This window comes from Vipera berus, assembly GCF_964194415.1.
Source record: "Vipera berus genome assembly, chromosome: Z".
Taxonomy (NCBI): Eukaryota; Metazoa; Chordata; class Lepidosauria; order Squamata; family Viperidae; genus Vipera; species Vipera berus.
Window position 1 is genome coordinate 106,719,954 of NC_138205.1, and position 17,721 is coordinate 106,737,674.

The 17,721-nt window shown below is 38.5% G+C and overlaps 1 protein-coding gene across 8 annotated transcripts in view; it reads right to left on the minus strand.

The window, feature by feature from the left end:
- CACNB2 (calcium voltage-gated channel auxiliary subunit beta 2) overlaps positions 1 to 17,721 on the minus strand; it is a gene marked incomplete at its 5' end in the record, with an annotated part of 213,102 nt that overhangs the window by 10,410 nt on the left and 184,971 nt on the right. For all 8 annotated transcript variants that reach the window (XM_081345463.1, XM_081345466.1, XM_081345462.1 and 5 more), the window contains 3 exons: positions 14,920 to 15,029; positions 16,911 to 16,969; positions 17,146 to 17,226. In XM_081345463.1, the coding sequence (XP_081201589.1) occupies positions 14,920 to 15,029; positions 16,911 to 16,969; positions 17,146 to 17,226 (250 nt within the window). The remainder of the gene's footprint in view (positions 1 to 14,919; positions 15,030 to 16,910; positions 16,970 to 17,145; positions 17,227 to 17,721) is intronic.

Genomic DNA, 17,721 nt, shown 5'->3' on the forward strand with positions numbered 1-17,721 from the left:
ATCATACGTGAGATACTGATTTAACAATAAATATCATACAGTACCAGAAAAATATCATCACTGAAAAAATACAAAAAAATTAAATATTTCTAGAAATAACTTATTTCCAGAAAATTACAGATTTTTTTTTCAATAGTAATGTGGTACATGGCGACAAAAGGTTGAAAAAGATGCAACATTTCCATCAAAGGTTTTCACTATTATGGCATTAGATACACGTAACTTTCACCCTTTTGCAATCAGACTTAAATGACCATTAAGTTTCTTTTTTTTATTAAAAAGTTTTATAAAAGTTACAATACAAACCCCACAATCCCCAAACCACCCCCCTCCACTGCTCTGCTCCTTGAAGTACTGTTGTATTTTTCAAGGACAGTAATAAAATGGTGTTGTATTTTTTATTATTCTTTAAATACCTTTTCAACAATTTTATTTTATTCAAAAGATTAAAATCTAAAAGAAAAAAATTGAACACAAACAAAACAAAACATTGGTTAGTTTTGTTTTGTCTCTGTTCAATTTTTTACTTATGGATTTGAATTTGAATTTTTGATTGAAATAAAATTGTTAAAAAGTGTTTTTAAAACAAACATATCATATTATATTTTCCATTAAATATTTCTTCTCCATACTTCTATTTCATTTGAAAAGTTGTCATTAAGCAAATCCTAAAATTCAAAAAGCTTGACATTTTAAAGAAAGAAAATAGTGCTATTCATATAACCAAAATGGCTAAGAGACCCAACATTAATTATCATAACCAGAAAAAAAAAATGAAGGTCAATAGGCTACAAAGATTTCAAAACAGGAAGAATTGAATATTTTTCAGTTAAGTTTTAATTATAACCAATTATTTTAAGGTTCTAAAGAGGCCTGACAATTAGTAGATCTGTCAAATGATAACTTTTTTTTCAAATAAGGAAGCTATTTAATAGCATCTCAGAAAGAAAATGACACAGGCTCATCAAGAAATCAGAAATTCTTGGAAGAGAATATACTTCATGATTGAACTGTGGAGTTTGGTGCTCTCTGAGTTTGGTTGTTTACTTACGTTTCATTTATCATCAGCACTGATGGCAAATATAAAGGGATACCACTGGTTGAAAAACTCTGTCCCTGTGATTCTGGAAGGGTGCAAACCTCTGGACATATCTTTCTTTGCTCCTCTTTTTATAGAGACATTCACACAAAATTTATTTTCCTGATAATTAACAGGTATCCTAGTAATTCTGACATTATTTATCTTCAGTGGCTGATTAAAGATGAACGGATTGTAGTCACAGCGCATGTAGCTAGATTCTGTGCAGCAGCACTAAGGATTTGTCAGAACAATAAATAAACCCATTATAGCTATTTTACATAATTAATGCACTAATTGTTTTGATATTATCACCTTGTTGGATTTTAATAACTAATGACTAGAGGCATTTGCAATTTAAGGACTAATTATTATATTATAGCTTAGGCCTTGTTCTTTATATGCAACTGAAAGATAGGATTCCAAATTATGATTTTACCATAGATTTTGTTATTTGTTATTATTTTATTCTAGAACTTTCAACTAGGTACTCCTTGAATATTTTTACTTGTATTGGTCTTTGACTGTAATAAACTTGGGATGTATCATTCTAGAGTGAATATGTTGACAAATAACTCTATGTTTGCAGAGCAAAAATTCTACTCTAAAAAAAATGTAATTTTAGCCATGGATATATGAAGTCTATGAGCTATTCTTAGCCCCCTCCCCCTCCTAATCAGGCTGAGAAAAAGATCCTCTACATTGAAATAGGCCAAATTGGCTATAAATAAATAAGGTGGCTATTAAAATAGCTGAAAAAATGGATATAATAATATGAATGATGTACTGAGTTTTTAAGCAATAAATTTCCAAGAGTGATTCAGTGAGTGTTCTAAATCTTATTTGCATGAATATCTTTGACAAAGAAAAAAATTGCTAGATGAATTTTGACCATCACTTAATTGTGTATTCATATAAATGTTCTTAAAAACTATTTAGAGATCACAGTATAAAAACAATCTACACAATGTATACAGCAACAAGACAAACACAGCTTCAAAGGCAACATATTCAAGGCAATGTACCCTTTTTATGCATGCAACAATGTAGATACATGAAGCCCAATTCCACAATGGAAAATAGTGATCACAAACAGCAACATGCACACCTACAGTTTTGGACCAGTGCAATACAGAATTTAAGAATTCTGTTATTTAAAACTCTAATTATCAAATATTTTATACCTATTTTCTTCCAGAAAAAGTTTCAGTACAAACTATGACCTATTTTTGCCATTACAAAACCTTCTATCAATAGCAGATAGTGATTTTGTGAGCTACAATGCGTACTAAACACGCACAAAAGGAAAAATAACTAGCAATTTTATATACATACCCAAAACATCTGGAAAGGGTGGGCAGTAATGAATGGAAAAACCCAAGAGAATCAGGATCTTGTCCAAAACATTCAGAATGAGATAAAACTTACAAGAGCAACTAGAAAGGTGATGTTCATGGCAGCAAATAAGAAACAGGGTTGGATTTGAAACTGACAAAGAAATGAAGCAAAAGCCACATGTTTGGTTCAGAAGCATTACAGATACTAACTATGGACATACAGGATTGTATTACAGCAGGGGTGTCAAACTCGCAACATCACATGACATGTTGCGACGTATTGTGACTTTTTTTCCATTGCCGGCAACAGGGTGGGCGCGATTTTGCCATGATCCATCTGGCCTGTGGGATGGCAGTTTGACACCCCTGCATCACAGCTACTATGTTTGGAGTGAAGCATATTTTTCTCAAAAGAATGTACTTTTTTATAAAACTTTTCAAAGACCAATCCTTGGTAGCCTCTAATATATTTCCATTCAATGCATAAAAAAATATATAACGGCAATCTGTTCAATATCAATTTATCTAAAAAACAGAAAATTAAGAAAACAACATGTATTTTGTATTAACAAAACTGGATTATGTTATCTCATAAAAATGGCATATAAAATAAAATTGAGGAGCTTTATTTTCCCCAAAAGATTTTCAGAATGTAATTCTTGATTTTCTAAGAATACTGGATGACTTTGGAATAGTTCTTATTCACAAATAAATTGTGAATAAGCACTTCTTTGGTACAGGATGATTATACATCATGCAACAAGTTTGATAAAGCTTATGTTTAGATCCAGTCAATTCTTAAATGGAAATCCAATGTACCTATGTGGAAAATAGGCATTTTTAAACTCTGCAATGAAAGAAAATCAAGATATAATCATTTTACTGGAAATTGTTATACATCATATACTGAGATATTATACACAAATATTATGGCTGGAATCCAAAGAGATATCTTAGATTAATTACAATGGGCATATTGTAATTAATGGGATACACAGAAAAATTGATTATTCTCTAGCCTAAAAATATTAGCAGTAAGAACATAACAAAATTAATATCACAGCGAAAAACACAATAAATGATCTGACAATAAATAGAAGTTATTTATAACATTTTGCCTTCAAGTCAAATTTGATTCTAGAAAACATTTTCTAGGCAACATTTTCAAAAGTGCCTAGGATTGGCAGAAAAATCCAGCTGGCTTGGCAGTCTGCCTGCACTCAGAACCACAGGAGTGAGTCTTTCAACTGCCCCCCTTGCCTATCTGCCCTCCCTCACCAGTCTATATAATTTGGCCAGTCCAGTGCTTTTTTTGAAAAAGAAAAAGGTGCCGGAACTCACACATGTCATACAACCCGCCTTGCATACCCTACAAGGTTCCATCCAAAAAAAGGTGCCAGAACTCTGTTCTGAGCGTTCTATGACAAAAAAAGCCCTGGGCCAGTCTATACAATTAGCACTCCTTGGTGGCAGTGCTGGGGCAGAAGTAGACACCACTGCCTGAGCCTTCTCTTCAGCTGTCCTGCCAAGGAAATTCCACACCATGGCAAGCCATCCCAATGCCACAGCGCAGAGCCCCAATCACCCCTATTATTATGTGCTCCATTTGCCCTACCATCCTGTGTTTTACTTGCTCTTATTGGTCATGCCATTTTGGATTTTGTTTAGCCGGCTGGCCTTGTCACCTGCATTTTGCTGTCCTGCTCTCACTCATCTTGCCCTGCTCTGCCATTCTAGCTGACCTTTGCTGTTTCCCACTGTGATGAGAGCAGTCAGGCTTCTTCCCAACACTGCTCATGCTGTTCTCCAAATAGTTTGCATTCTCACAATTCTTCAGAAAACTTTAGAAGCATTTTAAAGCTGTACCTGTTCTTCTCCAAATCTTTTTAAAAATAATTTGGAAGTCATCAAAAGCTTTCCAAAGCATTGTGATAACAGTGGACAAGGCCTCTTGCAAAATTTTAGAAGCCCTGAGAAGTCTCCTGAAGCTTCATGAAAACAGCTTAAGTAGCCTCAAAAAGGACTGGCAAGACCAGGAACTACCTTGTAGAGGGCCTGGCTAGGCATACCTTATCAGCAGTAAAAGTCAGCTAGAGCTCTCAAAGTGAGCGCAATTGTCACTGCGTGTTTTTTTAGTTTTGCCAGCTTCGCTCATTTCTAATTGTACATTTCTTTCTGCTCTGCACTGTGTATTATCTTATCTTGTAACCATAGTGACTCCAGCTATGTCCAGCCAATGTTTTGGTATTAAACTGTTTTGTGCGCAGGCCTAAAAAAGTTCTCACAGTTTCAGTTTTACTTTCTTTTTCTGCCTGATGAGAGAATGTGGTCAGTCTAGGTCTTTTGTTTTCTCATTAAAAGTTTTACTATAGAATATGTCTTGGATTTCTTTTCTTTGATATTGACCATGCAAATAAACCACGGTCCATCCACCTCTGGTCGGACTGTTAATTGTTCCGCGACATTTTGGTAGCAGAGGATGGTTTATTTTTATTTTCAAGATTTATTGATAGGCAATTAGCCAGGCAGTTAGTCCGGCACTGAGGAGGCTGTGATTAATTGCTGCAAAAAAGGAGAAAGAAGAAGGCCGGTTTTCTCTCTGCTGAGGAGGAGGAAGCCGTTTCACAGAGATCTTTCTTCAAGTTTACAGACTCCGTTGGCATCGGCTACACGTCTTGGAGAAGCAGCCTCTGAGCCAAGGTCAGTTTCACCGTTTTCTGTTTCTACAGACTCTCAAGCTGATGCCCCAGTTGTAACCTCTGCTCATGGGGATCAGGCTGATTATGAGAGATTTGGTGCTAGACCTAAGGCTTCACTAGGGAAGGAAGTGAGCTATTATCCTCCAAGCCCTGAGCAAACTGTGCATGAGAAGGCTTTGCAAAGTTATTATGAACAAATTGAAGTTTTTGAAAAAGAGCTGCAAAACACAAAGTTGTGTGCAGCATGGTATAAAAAGCATGGGAGAGCCTCTGCTGGCATTCAGTTTTCAGAATCGGCCATTTTGCCTCCCTCTTCACAAGCAAAGCCACACCCACAAGGGATCGCCATTTTGCCTTCTTCCTCAAAGACAGAGGCACGCCCACAGTGGGATCTTGTGTCAGACGAATGGGAGCCTGACTGTCTTCTGTGTCAAAGAATACAGAATGCATTTTCACAGATGTCCCTTCAGCAGGCATCACTCCAAGCTGCCACACCTCCTCATTCATTGGGAGCTTCAGCTAGAATGCCTATTAATACTGCTACTATTAAAGTTCCTGTCTCAGATGGAGCACAGCAGTTTTCACCCCAAGTGCAGCCTCCACTGGTTCCTCAAATACAAAGGCCAGTGCTGACTGCAGGCCAACTTACTGTAGCAGCTCAAGCACCAGCACCTTCTGCTGGCCAGGGTGGCATTGCAGCTCAAGTACAGCCACCCCCAGCACCAGTACCTGTAGCAGCTTCAATGCAACTGCCGCAGGCCCTGGCACAGGCGCCACTGGTGCCCCCTGCAGGCCAAGTCCCAATTGCACAACCTGCACAGCCAGTACCCCAATTGTATGTTCCTCAACAGGCACCCTCTATTGTACCACTGGCTGGTGATTCAAAACTGAAGCGGTCAGGACAGAATTACAGGGCATGGGTCAGTGAAGTTGGACTTTTGCTTCGTAGAGAAGGTACCCATGTGATGGTGTTTAATCCTCCTGCCCAGCCATGGCCTCCTGAGATATGGGACTTGAATACTAGAGCATGCACAACGTTATTGATGTCCATGGACACTGAATTGCAGCTCACTTTTTCACAAGATGCAACTGCCCAACAAATTTGGGCTCAATTAGAAACATGTTACCGGCCTACGTCCATTGAGTCTACATGTTTACTTTTGTCCGAGTTCCGTGGTTCTAGATTAAAACCTGGTGAGCATATTGGAGAACACTTAACTAAAATGAAAGGAATAAGAAAAGAACTGGGTGAAAAAGGCTATCCTATTGATGACTTTCAAATGATCAGCAATATCATTAATTCTTTGAATTATGAATGGAAAGATGCTATTTCTAAGATTAATCAAGTGCCTATTACTCAACGCACAGTGGATCATGTATGCAGAATTTTAACCGAAGAAGAGGCACTTATGCAAGCCATGCCACATTTAAGGGAACCACCTGCATCAAAAGCTTCAGCGAGGCGTTCCTTCCGTGGAAGAGCCTACGTTCCAAGGATGCCAAGATGCTACATCTGCAATCGTGTGAGACATGCCACCCGGGATTGTCCCCAATGGTTTCCAGCGTCCGCCATGTACCAGCCCAGATTCCAGAGGAGACAGAGGTAGAGGCGGACGAGAAGGTCGTGGCCGTGGTCCCAGGTGTGATCCTCAAGCTCCACTTGCCACATTGGTTGTAACCAACGATCCACAGCCTCAACCAGATTACGACAGACGCCTACTTTGGACTTTGGACAGCGGAGCAGCATTACATGTTACCTACAGAAAAGAGCTGTACACAGAGATGCACGAGCCTGAACCTGAACTTCATGAACTGTACTCTTTTTCAAATCATCCTGTTCAGGTCATGGGAAAAGGAACTGTCTACATTGAAGAGCTCGGTGCATTCATTCCCGATGTTTACTACGTACCATCAGCTAATAGTAGTTTGCTTAGTCAGAGTCACTTGTCTAGGGTGTCAAAATTCCAGGTACACCATCTCGAAAAAGCAAGTTATGTAGTTAAAGATGGAGATATTGTTGCTGAAACCATGTTGATTGGTGGTGTTTATTACGTAAAACCAAAGTCTAAGCTGCAAGAGCAGGCAAGTATACCAGTTCCAAAAAGGGAGCACAGGCCCAGTGAGAGATGTCCCAGAAAGAGATCCTGTTGCTACTTCAAAGGCTCCTAAAGCCAATAAAAGGACAAATAAGACACAGGTTGCTCATAGCAAGCCTGAGGTTCCTAATAAAAATGTTAATGTTGAGAATTCACTAACAGGTAAACCTTTGCATTCCAGGTGTATCCATAAGTGGCATAGAAGATTGGGTCATGCCAGTTTCCGTGTTCTGAAGAAGATGCCAGAGTTCACAAGAGGTATGGATCTAAAGGGGTGTAAGGTGTTCTTGGACTGTGCTGTCTGCAAGAAAGCCAAATCTAAAGCAGCAGCAATTCCAAAACGCGCTACATGCCTGTCAACACGCGTTTTTGATTTGGTACACACTGACATAGTGGGTCCTTTTGCACCAACAATTGGTGGTAAAAGATATTTCTTGACAATTGTTGATAATTACTCTAGATATGGTTATGTATTTCCTATGAGAGAAAAATCTGAGACCTTTCAGATCTTTAAAGACTTTGCCAATCTTGTCTATACCCAATTCGAAGTCAGCATTGCCAGAATTCAGAGTGATCATGGTGCTGAATTCATGTCTCAGCGTTTCCAGGACTGGATGCGTAAGAATGGGATACTACACCAGACCTCAGCTCCTTATGCTCCGGCTCAAAATGGAGTGGCAGAACGCAGAAATGGAGTTCTGCAAACCATGATTTAAGGTGCTGGTACTTACCTTTAAAGCCCTACATGGCTTAGGCCCGAGATACTTGCAGGACCATCTGCTACCGGGAATGAATTCCCATCGCCCAGTACACTCACACAGAGAAGGCCTCCTCAGGGTATCGTCGGCTAGACAATGTCGGCTGGCGAACCCCAGGGGAAGGGCCTTCTCTGTGGGAGCGCCAGTCCTATGGAATCAGCTCCCCCCTGAGCTTCGGATGGCCCAAGATCTCCAGTCCTTTCGCCGCGGCCTCAAAACACTCCTTTTCCACCTGGCTGACCTGGACTGACAGGCATTTTAATTATGTTTACAATTTTTAATTTATTTTTAATTTTTAATTTTAATTTATTGCACAGATGACTTTAATTTTAATTTTATCTTAATTTCTGTACTTATTATATGTTATTGTTGTTAGCTGCCCTGAGTCCTTCGGGAGATAGGGCGGGATATAAGTTCCATAAATAAATAAATAAATAAATAAATAATAAATAAATAAATAAATAAATAAATAAATAAATAAATGATGCGTTGCCTCCTTGAAGATGCTAACCTCAGTCTTCCATACTGGGGTGAAGCTATCAAATATGCTAACCATATCATCAACTGCACTTGGAGTAGTGTCATAAATCAGACCCCTTATTTCATGTTATATGGACACAAGCCTGACCTCTCACGTCTCCATATTTTTGGTTCCTATGCTATGGTCAATATTCCTTTAGCGCAAAGAAAGAAAGGGGGTCCTGCAGCAAAAGGATGAGATTTATGGGCATTGATGATAATTCAAAATGGAGCAAATACATGGACTCTCATCATGTCGTAGTCATTTCACAATCTGCTATTTTTGAGGAAGATGCTGACTGGTCCAGGATTCATTCTAACGATCCTGGAGTTTATTTTCCTAGAGATGATGCTGCTGATGCCACGCAGCCTGATGGTCAAGATGCACAGGCAAATGTTCCTTCCACGAGTTCTTCTCAACCCACTGTTCCGTCTCCGCAAGCCACCAATGCTGCTGGCGATGAAGACGAGGACGAAACGGAAGAAGAACGGACGGTTGGCCCGAGACGTTCCAAGAGGAACACAAAGGGAATTCCACCAAAACGGTATTCGTGGCAAGTAACCAAAGCACCTTTACCTTTGATTTGTAATGTTACACTTCCTCCTGAGACGTTCACACAAATCAAACATCTTCCTGAATCAGAGCAAGATAAATGGTTTGAGGCAATGCAGGCTGAAATGGACAGTCTAAAGAAACTTCAAGTGTTTACGCCTGCAAGCCCTCCAGCAAACAAGAAAGTTATTGGCACTCGATGGGTCTACAGAATTAAAAAGAAGCCGAATGGTGAGTCGTTGTACAAGGCCAGACTTGTAGCCCAGGGTTTCGCTCAACGTTATCCTGAGGACTATACAAATACTTAAAAGCACTCCAGGTTATATGATGTTTTTGAATGGATGTCCTGTTTACTGGCATGTGCGTAAACAGAATTTTGTTTCTTGTTCTTCTACAGAAGCTGAGTATGCTTGTGTTTCAGATGTATGTAATTCTCTAACGTGGTTTGATGCCTTAGTCACAGATATCTGGACACCTCCGATTCAACCAATCACTGTGATGGAGGACAACAAATCTGTGGTCTATATATCTGAGAATCGCTTTACAGGTTCCAGGTCTAGACACATTGACATCCGTTACCAAAATATAAGACAAGAAGTTAAACAAGTTTTTGTCAAATTGCAGTATGTGCCTACACATGACCAAATTGCTGATATGCTGAACAAACCACTTCTTACAGCTCAACACGAGTATCTGCGCAAGAAGATGTGCCTTATCTGATTTTCTCCTTCGCTGACAAAAGAAGGGGATGTCACTGCGTGTTTTTTTTAGTTTTGCCAGATTCGCTCATTTCTAATTGTACATCTCTTTCTGCTCTGCACTGTGTATTATCTTATCTTGTAACCATAGTGACTCCAGCTATGTCCAGCCAATGTTTTGGTTTTAAACTGTTTTGTGCGCAGGCCTAAAAAAGTTCTCACAGTTTCAGTTTTACTTTCTTTTTCTGCCTGATGAGAGAATGTGGTCAGTCTAGGTCTTTTGTTTTCTCATTAAAAGTTTTACTATAGAATATGTCTTGGATTTCTTTTCTTTGATATTGACCATGCAAATGAACCACGGTCCATCCACCTCTGGTCAGACTGTTAATTGTTCCGCGACAGGAATGGCAAGGGTTATGCAAGTTAGCTCCATTACATAGTTTATACAAGAATTACAGCATAACAAAGTTGGAAGGGACTTTGGTGGCCTTCTAGTCCAACCCCTTCTCAAGCAGGAAACCATATAACATTTCAGATAAATGGTTGTCTAAAATCTTCTTTAAAACCTCCAGTATACACACACACACACACACACACACACACAAACACAGACAAATAAAATAAAGCAAAGCAAAGCAAAGCAAAGCAAAGCAAAGCAAAGCAAAGCAAAGCAAAGCATAGACCCTATACCATTTTAGACAAATGGTTTACCAATCTCTATCTTAAAAACTTCCAGTGTTGGAGCATTTACAACTTAGGGAGGCAAGTCGATTCACTAGGTAATTGTTCTAACCATCAGGAATTTTCTCCTTGGTTCTAAATTGGTTCTCTCCTTGAGGTTTTTGTCCAATGCTTCTCATCTTGCTTTCAGTTAGTTTGGAAAACAGATTGTCCATCTCTTCCCAGTGGCAACCCCTCAAATATTGGAACACTGCTATCATGTCAGCCTAGTCCTTATTTTTATTAAAGTAGACATATCCAATTCCTGCAACTGTCCTCCAATCCCCTAATCATCTTTGTTGCTCTTCTCTCAGTCTCAACATCTTTTATACTAAGGCGATCAAAACTAGATGCAATATTCCAAGTGTGGTCTTATCAAGGTATTATAAATTGGTATTAACTGCATCGTCTTTGAAGATTTTGAATAGCTCAGCTGGAATACTGTCACCTCCACTAGCTTTGTTGTTGCTCAGCTTTCCTAAGGCCCACTTCACTTCACATTCTAGGATGTCTGGCTCGAGGTCAGTGACCACCTCATCGTGGTTATCAGGGACATTACGCTCATTCTTGTATAGTTTTCTATGTAATTCTTTTCACCTCTTCTTAATCTCTTCTGCCTCTGTTAGGTCCCTGCCATTTTGGTCCTTTATCACGCCCAATTTTGCATTAAACATTCCCTTCCTCTCTCCAATTTTCTTGAAAAGATCTCTTGTCCTCCCTATTCTATTCTTTTCTTCTATTTCTTTGCACTGTTCATTTAAGGAGGCATTCCTATCTCTTCTAGCTATTCTTTGGAATTTTGCATTCAGTTGGGTGTATCTTTCTTTTTCTCCCTTGCCTTTCACTTCCCTCCTTTCCTCAGCTATTTGCAAAGCTTCCTCAGACAGCCATTTTGCTTTCTTGCATTTCTTTTTCTTTGGGATGGTTTTAGTTGCTACCTCTTGTACAATGTTGCGAACCTCTGTCCATAGTTCTTCAGGCACTCTGTCTATCAGATCTAATTCCTTAAGTCTATTTGTCACCTCTACTGTATATTCGTCAGGGATATGATTTAGTTCATACCTGAGTGGCCTAGTGCTTTTCTCTACTTTCTTCAGTTTAAGCCTATATTTTGCAACGAGAAACACATGGTCTGAGCCACAGTCAGCTCCTGGTCTTGTTTTTACTGACTGTATAGAGCAGGGGTCGGCAACCTAAAAAAGTAAAAGAGCCACTGGGAACCGGTTCCATCACAAATTAAAAAAAGTGGGAGCCGCGTGCGTGTGTCCATGCACGCGCATGCGCAAAAAGTTTTGCGCATGCGCAAAACGGTTTTTTGCGCATGCGCAGACGCACGCGGTTGCCATTTTTTTTAAAAAGTGAGATGGAACCGGTTCCCGGTTGCCCGACAGCAACGGCCCGTCTGCAAAGCTGCCGCTTTCGGCAGCTTTGCAGACGGGCCGCTACAGCTTCCTCAAAGAGCAGCGCCCCCGTTCGCGCGGAGGTACGCGCGCACCTCTCCAAAGGTTTGGGGAGGTGCGCGCGCACCTCTCCGAATGGGCAGGGGCGCTGCTCTTTGAGGAAGCTGTAGCGGCCTGTCTGCAAAGCTGCCGAAAGCGGCAGCTTCGGAGACGGGCCGCTACAGCTTCCTCAAAGAGCGGCATCTCTGCCCGTTCGCGCGGAGGTACGCGCGCACCTCTCCAAAGGTTTGGGGAGGTGTGCGCGCACCTCCGGTCGTTCGGAGAGGTGCGCGCGCACCTCTCCGAATGGGCAGGAGCACTGCTCTTTGAGGAAGCTGTAGCGGCCCGTCTGCAAAGCTGCCGAAAGCGGCAGCTTCGGAGACGGGCCGCTACAGCTTCCTCAAAGAGCGGCATCTCTGCCCGTTCGCGCGGAGGTACGCGCGCACCTCTCCAAAGGTTTGGGGAGGTGCGCGCGCACCTCCGCCCATTCGGGGAGGTGCGCGCGCACCTCTCCAAACGGGCGGTGCCACTCTCCATTTGGAGAGGTGCGCGTGCACCACTGCCCGTTCAAAGAGGTGCGCGCGCACCGGGCGGCTGGGAGCCGCGGGTTGCCGACCCGTGGTATAGAGCTTCTCCATCTTTGGCTGCAAAGCACATAGTCAATCTGATTTCTGTGTTGACCGTCTGGTGATGTCCATGTGTCTCTTGGGTTGTTGGAAAAGAGTGTTTGCTATGACCATCATATTCTCTTGACAAAATTTTATCAGCCTGTGCCCTGCTTCATTTTGTACTCCAAGGCCAAACTTGCCTGTTATTCCGGTTATCTTTTGGCTTCCTACTCTAGCATTCCAATCCCCCATGATGATAAGGACATCATTTTTTGGTGTTAGTTCTATAAGGTGCTGTAGGGCTTCATAGAACCGGTCAATTTCGTCCTATTCAGCACTGGTGGTTGGGGCATAGACTTGTACTACTGTGATATTGAATGGTTTGCCTTGGATTCGAACTGAGATCATTCCGTCATTTTGGGGATTGTATCCCAGTATTGCTTTTACTACTTTTTTATTGACTATGAATGCTACTCCATTTCTTCTGAGGGATTCTTGCCCGCAGTAGTATACCTGATGGTCATCTGAATTAAATTCACCCATTCCTGTCCATTTTAGTTTGCCGATTCCTAAGATGTCGATGTTCAGTCTTGTCATCTCTTGTTTGACCACGTCCAGCTTTCCTTGATTCATGAATCTTACATTCCAGGTTCTTATGGAGAATAAATCTTTACAGCATCAGGCTTTCCTTTCACCACCAGATATATCCACAGCTGAGCATCCTTTCGGCTTTGGCCCAGGTTCCTCATTCTTTCTGGCACTACTAGTATTAGCCGTCTGCTCTTCCTCAGTAGCATATTGGATGCCTTCTGACCTGAGGGGCTAATTTTCCAGTGTCATATCTTTTTGCCTTTTGGTACTGTCCATGGGTTTTTCATGGCAAAGATACTGGAGTGGGTTGCCATTTCCTTCTCCAGTGATCATGTTTTGTCAGAACTCTCTGCTATGACCTGTCCGTCTTGGATGGCCCTGCATGGCAAAGCTCAGGGGTCTTCAAACTGGCTGAGGAATTCTGGGAGTTGAAGTCCACAAGTCATAAAAGGGCCAAGTTTGAAGACCCCTGGCATAGCTCATAGCTTCAGTGAATTATACAAGCCCCTTCACCACGACAAGGCAGTAATCCATGAAGGGGGGATAAACAATATAGCTTTAAAAAAATTAGGTCAAGATTGTTTGATATTATTATATTATTTAAGAAATGTCTACAATGCACAATCATAGATTTACAAAAACAACAACAAAAGACGTTCTTTGATTACAGGTTGGTCTTGATTAATATTAATGAATCCTACAAAATATTGCATTATTCAAATTATTACTATTCAAAGTGATATTTTTATGGAAACTATGGCAACTGGTTCCAGCTTGATAGAAATAGGCAATAAATATTTAAACATATTTTTATATGTATATTACCAAAATGTTATAGTAAAGGATAAAACTTTTAATTTAAATTTATAGTAACAAAGCCACAGAGTAATTATAGAAAGCAAAGGTAACTTTTCTTTTTTAGACTTCTATTTTCCTCTGACAGAATCTTCTTTTTCTTTATTTTGCAGACAAGAAGATTAGCAGCATCTTAAACTCCCAACCCAACTGTACATGCACTAGCCTCAACTGTACATGTGCTAGCCTCACGTTAACTGAAGTCTGGATTACATTAAATATGACCTGTATCAGTTTACAATTTGCACTGAATTAAACCAAATTATCAACATTATAAAGATTACATTATTAAAATGCAATTAATTGTGACTTACCTGTAATCTCAAGAATTTCAGTAGTGATATGAAATCTTTGCTACATTAAACATGTATTTCAGTACTGTTGGTTAATTATATATACAGTATAGGCAGCAAATAAATTTAATAAATAATAAATGAATATAAATGTGAAAACAGATCTTTTTTTTCAAAGATTAATGCAATTCTAGAAAATATGTTGCTTTTGTATCAATAGGATTATGTATGTAACAATTTATACACTATTAGATTATAGAGTTCATTTTGTAATTTCATCATTTCCCCATGTCCTTAATTTACATAGTTTCAGAATATATTTGACAGATTTTTATTTCAAAAATTTGAAAGATGTTACTTTAAAACATGAACATAATTTCACCTGCACAAGCCAAGAAGTTAGTATCTGACATATTTTTACTTCAAAAACTTGTTAATTGAAACCTAAACATAATTTTATCTCAACAAACCAAAAAGTTAATATTATATTGATACTAAAAGTAACTTCAAAAAGGAGAAAAGATAATTTAGGGTTTGTATGTATATTTTTTAATCCAGACCTAGAATTGCTAAAAATAGGTTAGAATTAATAAGCTGGCATTACAATGAATATTTTTTTAAAAAATAAACAATTAGGTCATGGCTGGTGATATTGTTATCATTTCATACCCTTACCTAAGCTTGACCTTGTATTGGATCGTTCTATTATCGCATGCTTGCTGGGATTGTTTAATACTGAACGTTTGGCAAGCGAGATGTCTGCTGTAACCCGTGTGATTGAGATACTAAATAAACACAACAAAAGACAAACGTTGTGACTATTATTTAAAATTCAAGAAATGAAATTTATGAAAGCAAATGAATCAGATAGCAGCAATTGAATTCAATGTTACACACATCTTTAAATGAACTGTTTTAGCTGCTGCTACAAAATAGAAAGACAATATGCTTTTATTTCTAGAGACATTTTTTTAAATCCATTCAACATATAATATGACATTTTCTCTCTGAACAGGAATCTTATTTCTTACAATCTTCCTTTTGGTTTATGTCCCATTAATATCACCTTTCCTTTACCTCTCCATACTCCAAGTTTGAATTCACTCATAACTGAATAAATAATTCATTATTTCTTTGATTTATTATTTACCTTACCAGCTCTTACCTTTAGAAATTACCTTTATAAATGTTCAAAAAGAAAAAAGCTATGGAATACACAGAAACAGTATTTATTTTGTAAGTTTAACCTGCTGGATTCTGCATTACATCTCTCTATTATCACACAGAGCTTCCACTAGTGTAGGTGGGAAAGTGATAAGAGTCAGAAATAGGAAGATTTGTGATAGATAAAATGCTCTTTGTAATTTTGACCTATAAGCAGCCTATTTATATGGGAGAGAGGATCCTGAACTACTTATAGTATGAAGAATATTTTTATGCTGCTGGTGAAACCCTACCACCAATGTACATATGGTATCTCATTAGAGATTTGATCAAATATTTCTTTGCCATGTCCTTCAACCAAGGAGATTAGGACAATAGACAATCTAAGGCAGGGGTCTTCAAACGTGGCCCTTTTATGACTTGTGGACTTTAACTCCCAGAATTCCACAAGTCCTAAAAGGGCCAAGTTTGAAGACCCCTGCTCTAAGGACTTTTTAGCAGCAGGTTTCACTGAAAGTGTATGGTCACAAACATCATCATGACTAATAATGAGATGCGTAATCTTCCATATATTATCAAATTTCTTCTTTAAAACGTGCACATTGATAGAAACATCTTATAATACAGGAAATCCTAGACTTATGAATACAATTGAGCACAAAATTTCTGTTGCTAAGTGAGACATTTGTTAATTTGCCCCATTTTATAACTTTTTTTGCCACAGTTGTTAAGTGAATCACTGCAGTTTTATAGTAACACAGTTTTTAAGTGAATCTGGCTTCCCCATGACTGTCTTGTCAAAAGGTTACAAAAACTGATCACAGGGAACACTAGAACTATCATAAATATGAGTCAGTTGCCAAGCATCTCAATTTTGATCACGTGGCCATGGGGATCCTGCAATGGCTGTAAGTGTGAAAAACAGTCAGAAGTCACTTTTTCCAGTGTCACTGTAACTTTTAATGGTGACTAAATGAGCTATTGTTAATTCAAGCACTACCTGTACTGAAATAGTACCAAATTCCATGACTTAACTCTGTGGCATTCTAAATGATTCAATGCCATAGGAAAATCCCCAACTCTGCATAATGCAGTTGAGGGTGGAAGAGGGCTCTCTATCCACTTTCTTCCTACCGTATAAACTTTACAATATTCTGTTATGTTCCTCAGTATTTTTTCTTAAGTGGAATTAATTCACTCATTTTAAAATTCTATCAATAAGTTTTATTACCATATTTCCTAGCAGTTTTAATCTTTCTTAACTGAATATTTTTCTCTTCTATACAGTGCCAAATTAGGCAAGCAGGTAGAATGATTAATGTTTTTGACACATATTTACTCCTAATGGCAATATACTAATGGCAATATAATTCTTTTTCTATCCCTAGATCTAATAAATACTGCAAATATACAACCAAACTTGAAATCAGAGAAATGCAAATAAAATTGGGTAAAACAGATATTAATTTCACTCTAATTTAGATTATATTCTTAATACTTACCGCCCTTCAAATCTATGTTTTAAAAAATCAAATAATGCTTTTTGCATCATATCCGTCACCTGGAATAAAATAATACATCCACATGTCATGACAAATCTGGATAAAAATGTACGACTTTATACTTATCCATTTTAGTTTATTCTGATTCATAATGGAAAAATATAGTGGATTTTTTTTATTCAGTTTTGAAAAGCATAGTTTCAAAGAAAATAAAAGAGGTTTATAATATTCCTACCTCATATCCCTTTAAAGAAGGCCCCACTAAAACAACTGGTCGCATAGAAGGCACTACATCATATGGAGGGATGTGCTCTGTCTGATAAAGATCAAAAAGATAATTCCAACATCCAGTTTCAAAGTTTTTTCTTCACCTGTTTATTTAACAAAACTGATTGATGTCATCAAGGAAAAAAAATCACTTTGCCTGAGACTTTTCTCCAAAAATATTGTGAAAGTATTATATGAATAGTATTGATATTTCTAAGAATTTAAATGCTTCTACCAAATCTTATTTGCAGAGTGAGATTAAATGGCATTTTGAATTGAAATGATTATTTAGGAGAGCAAAGACAAATGACTGTAAAACAAACGTATCAAAAAGTAAATGAAGATTTCATTGAATCTGCAGAAATCTGTTTCCATCTCTTATCGAAATCTAGGAGATACAGTCAAAGGATTTCAAACAATCTCTTAATAATACTGTGAAGTATGGTCAACAGAAAAGAAAAAGCAAACAAAAAAAGAAAAAAAGAGTTTTTTTCATTCATCAATATAAATTAGAAATTTACTAAATCCTAATGACACTATTTTG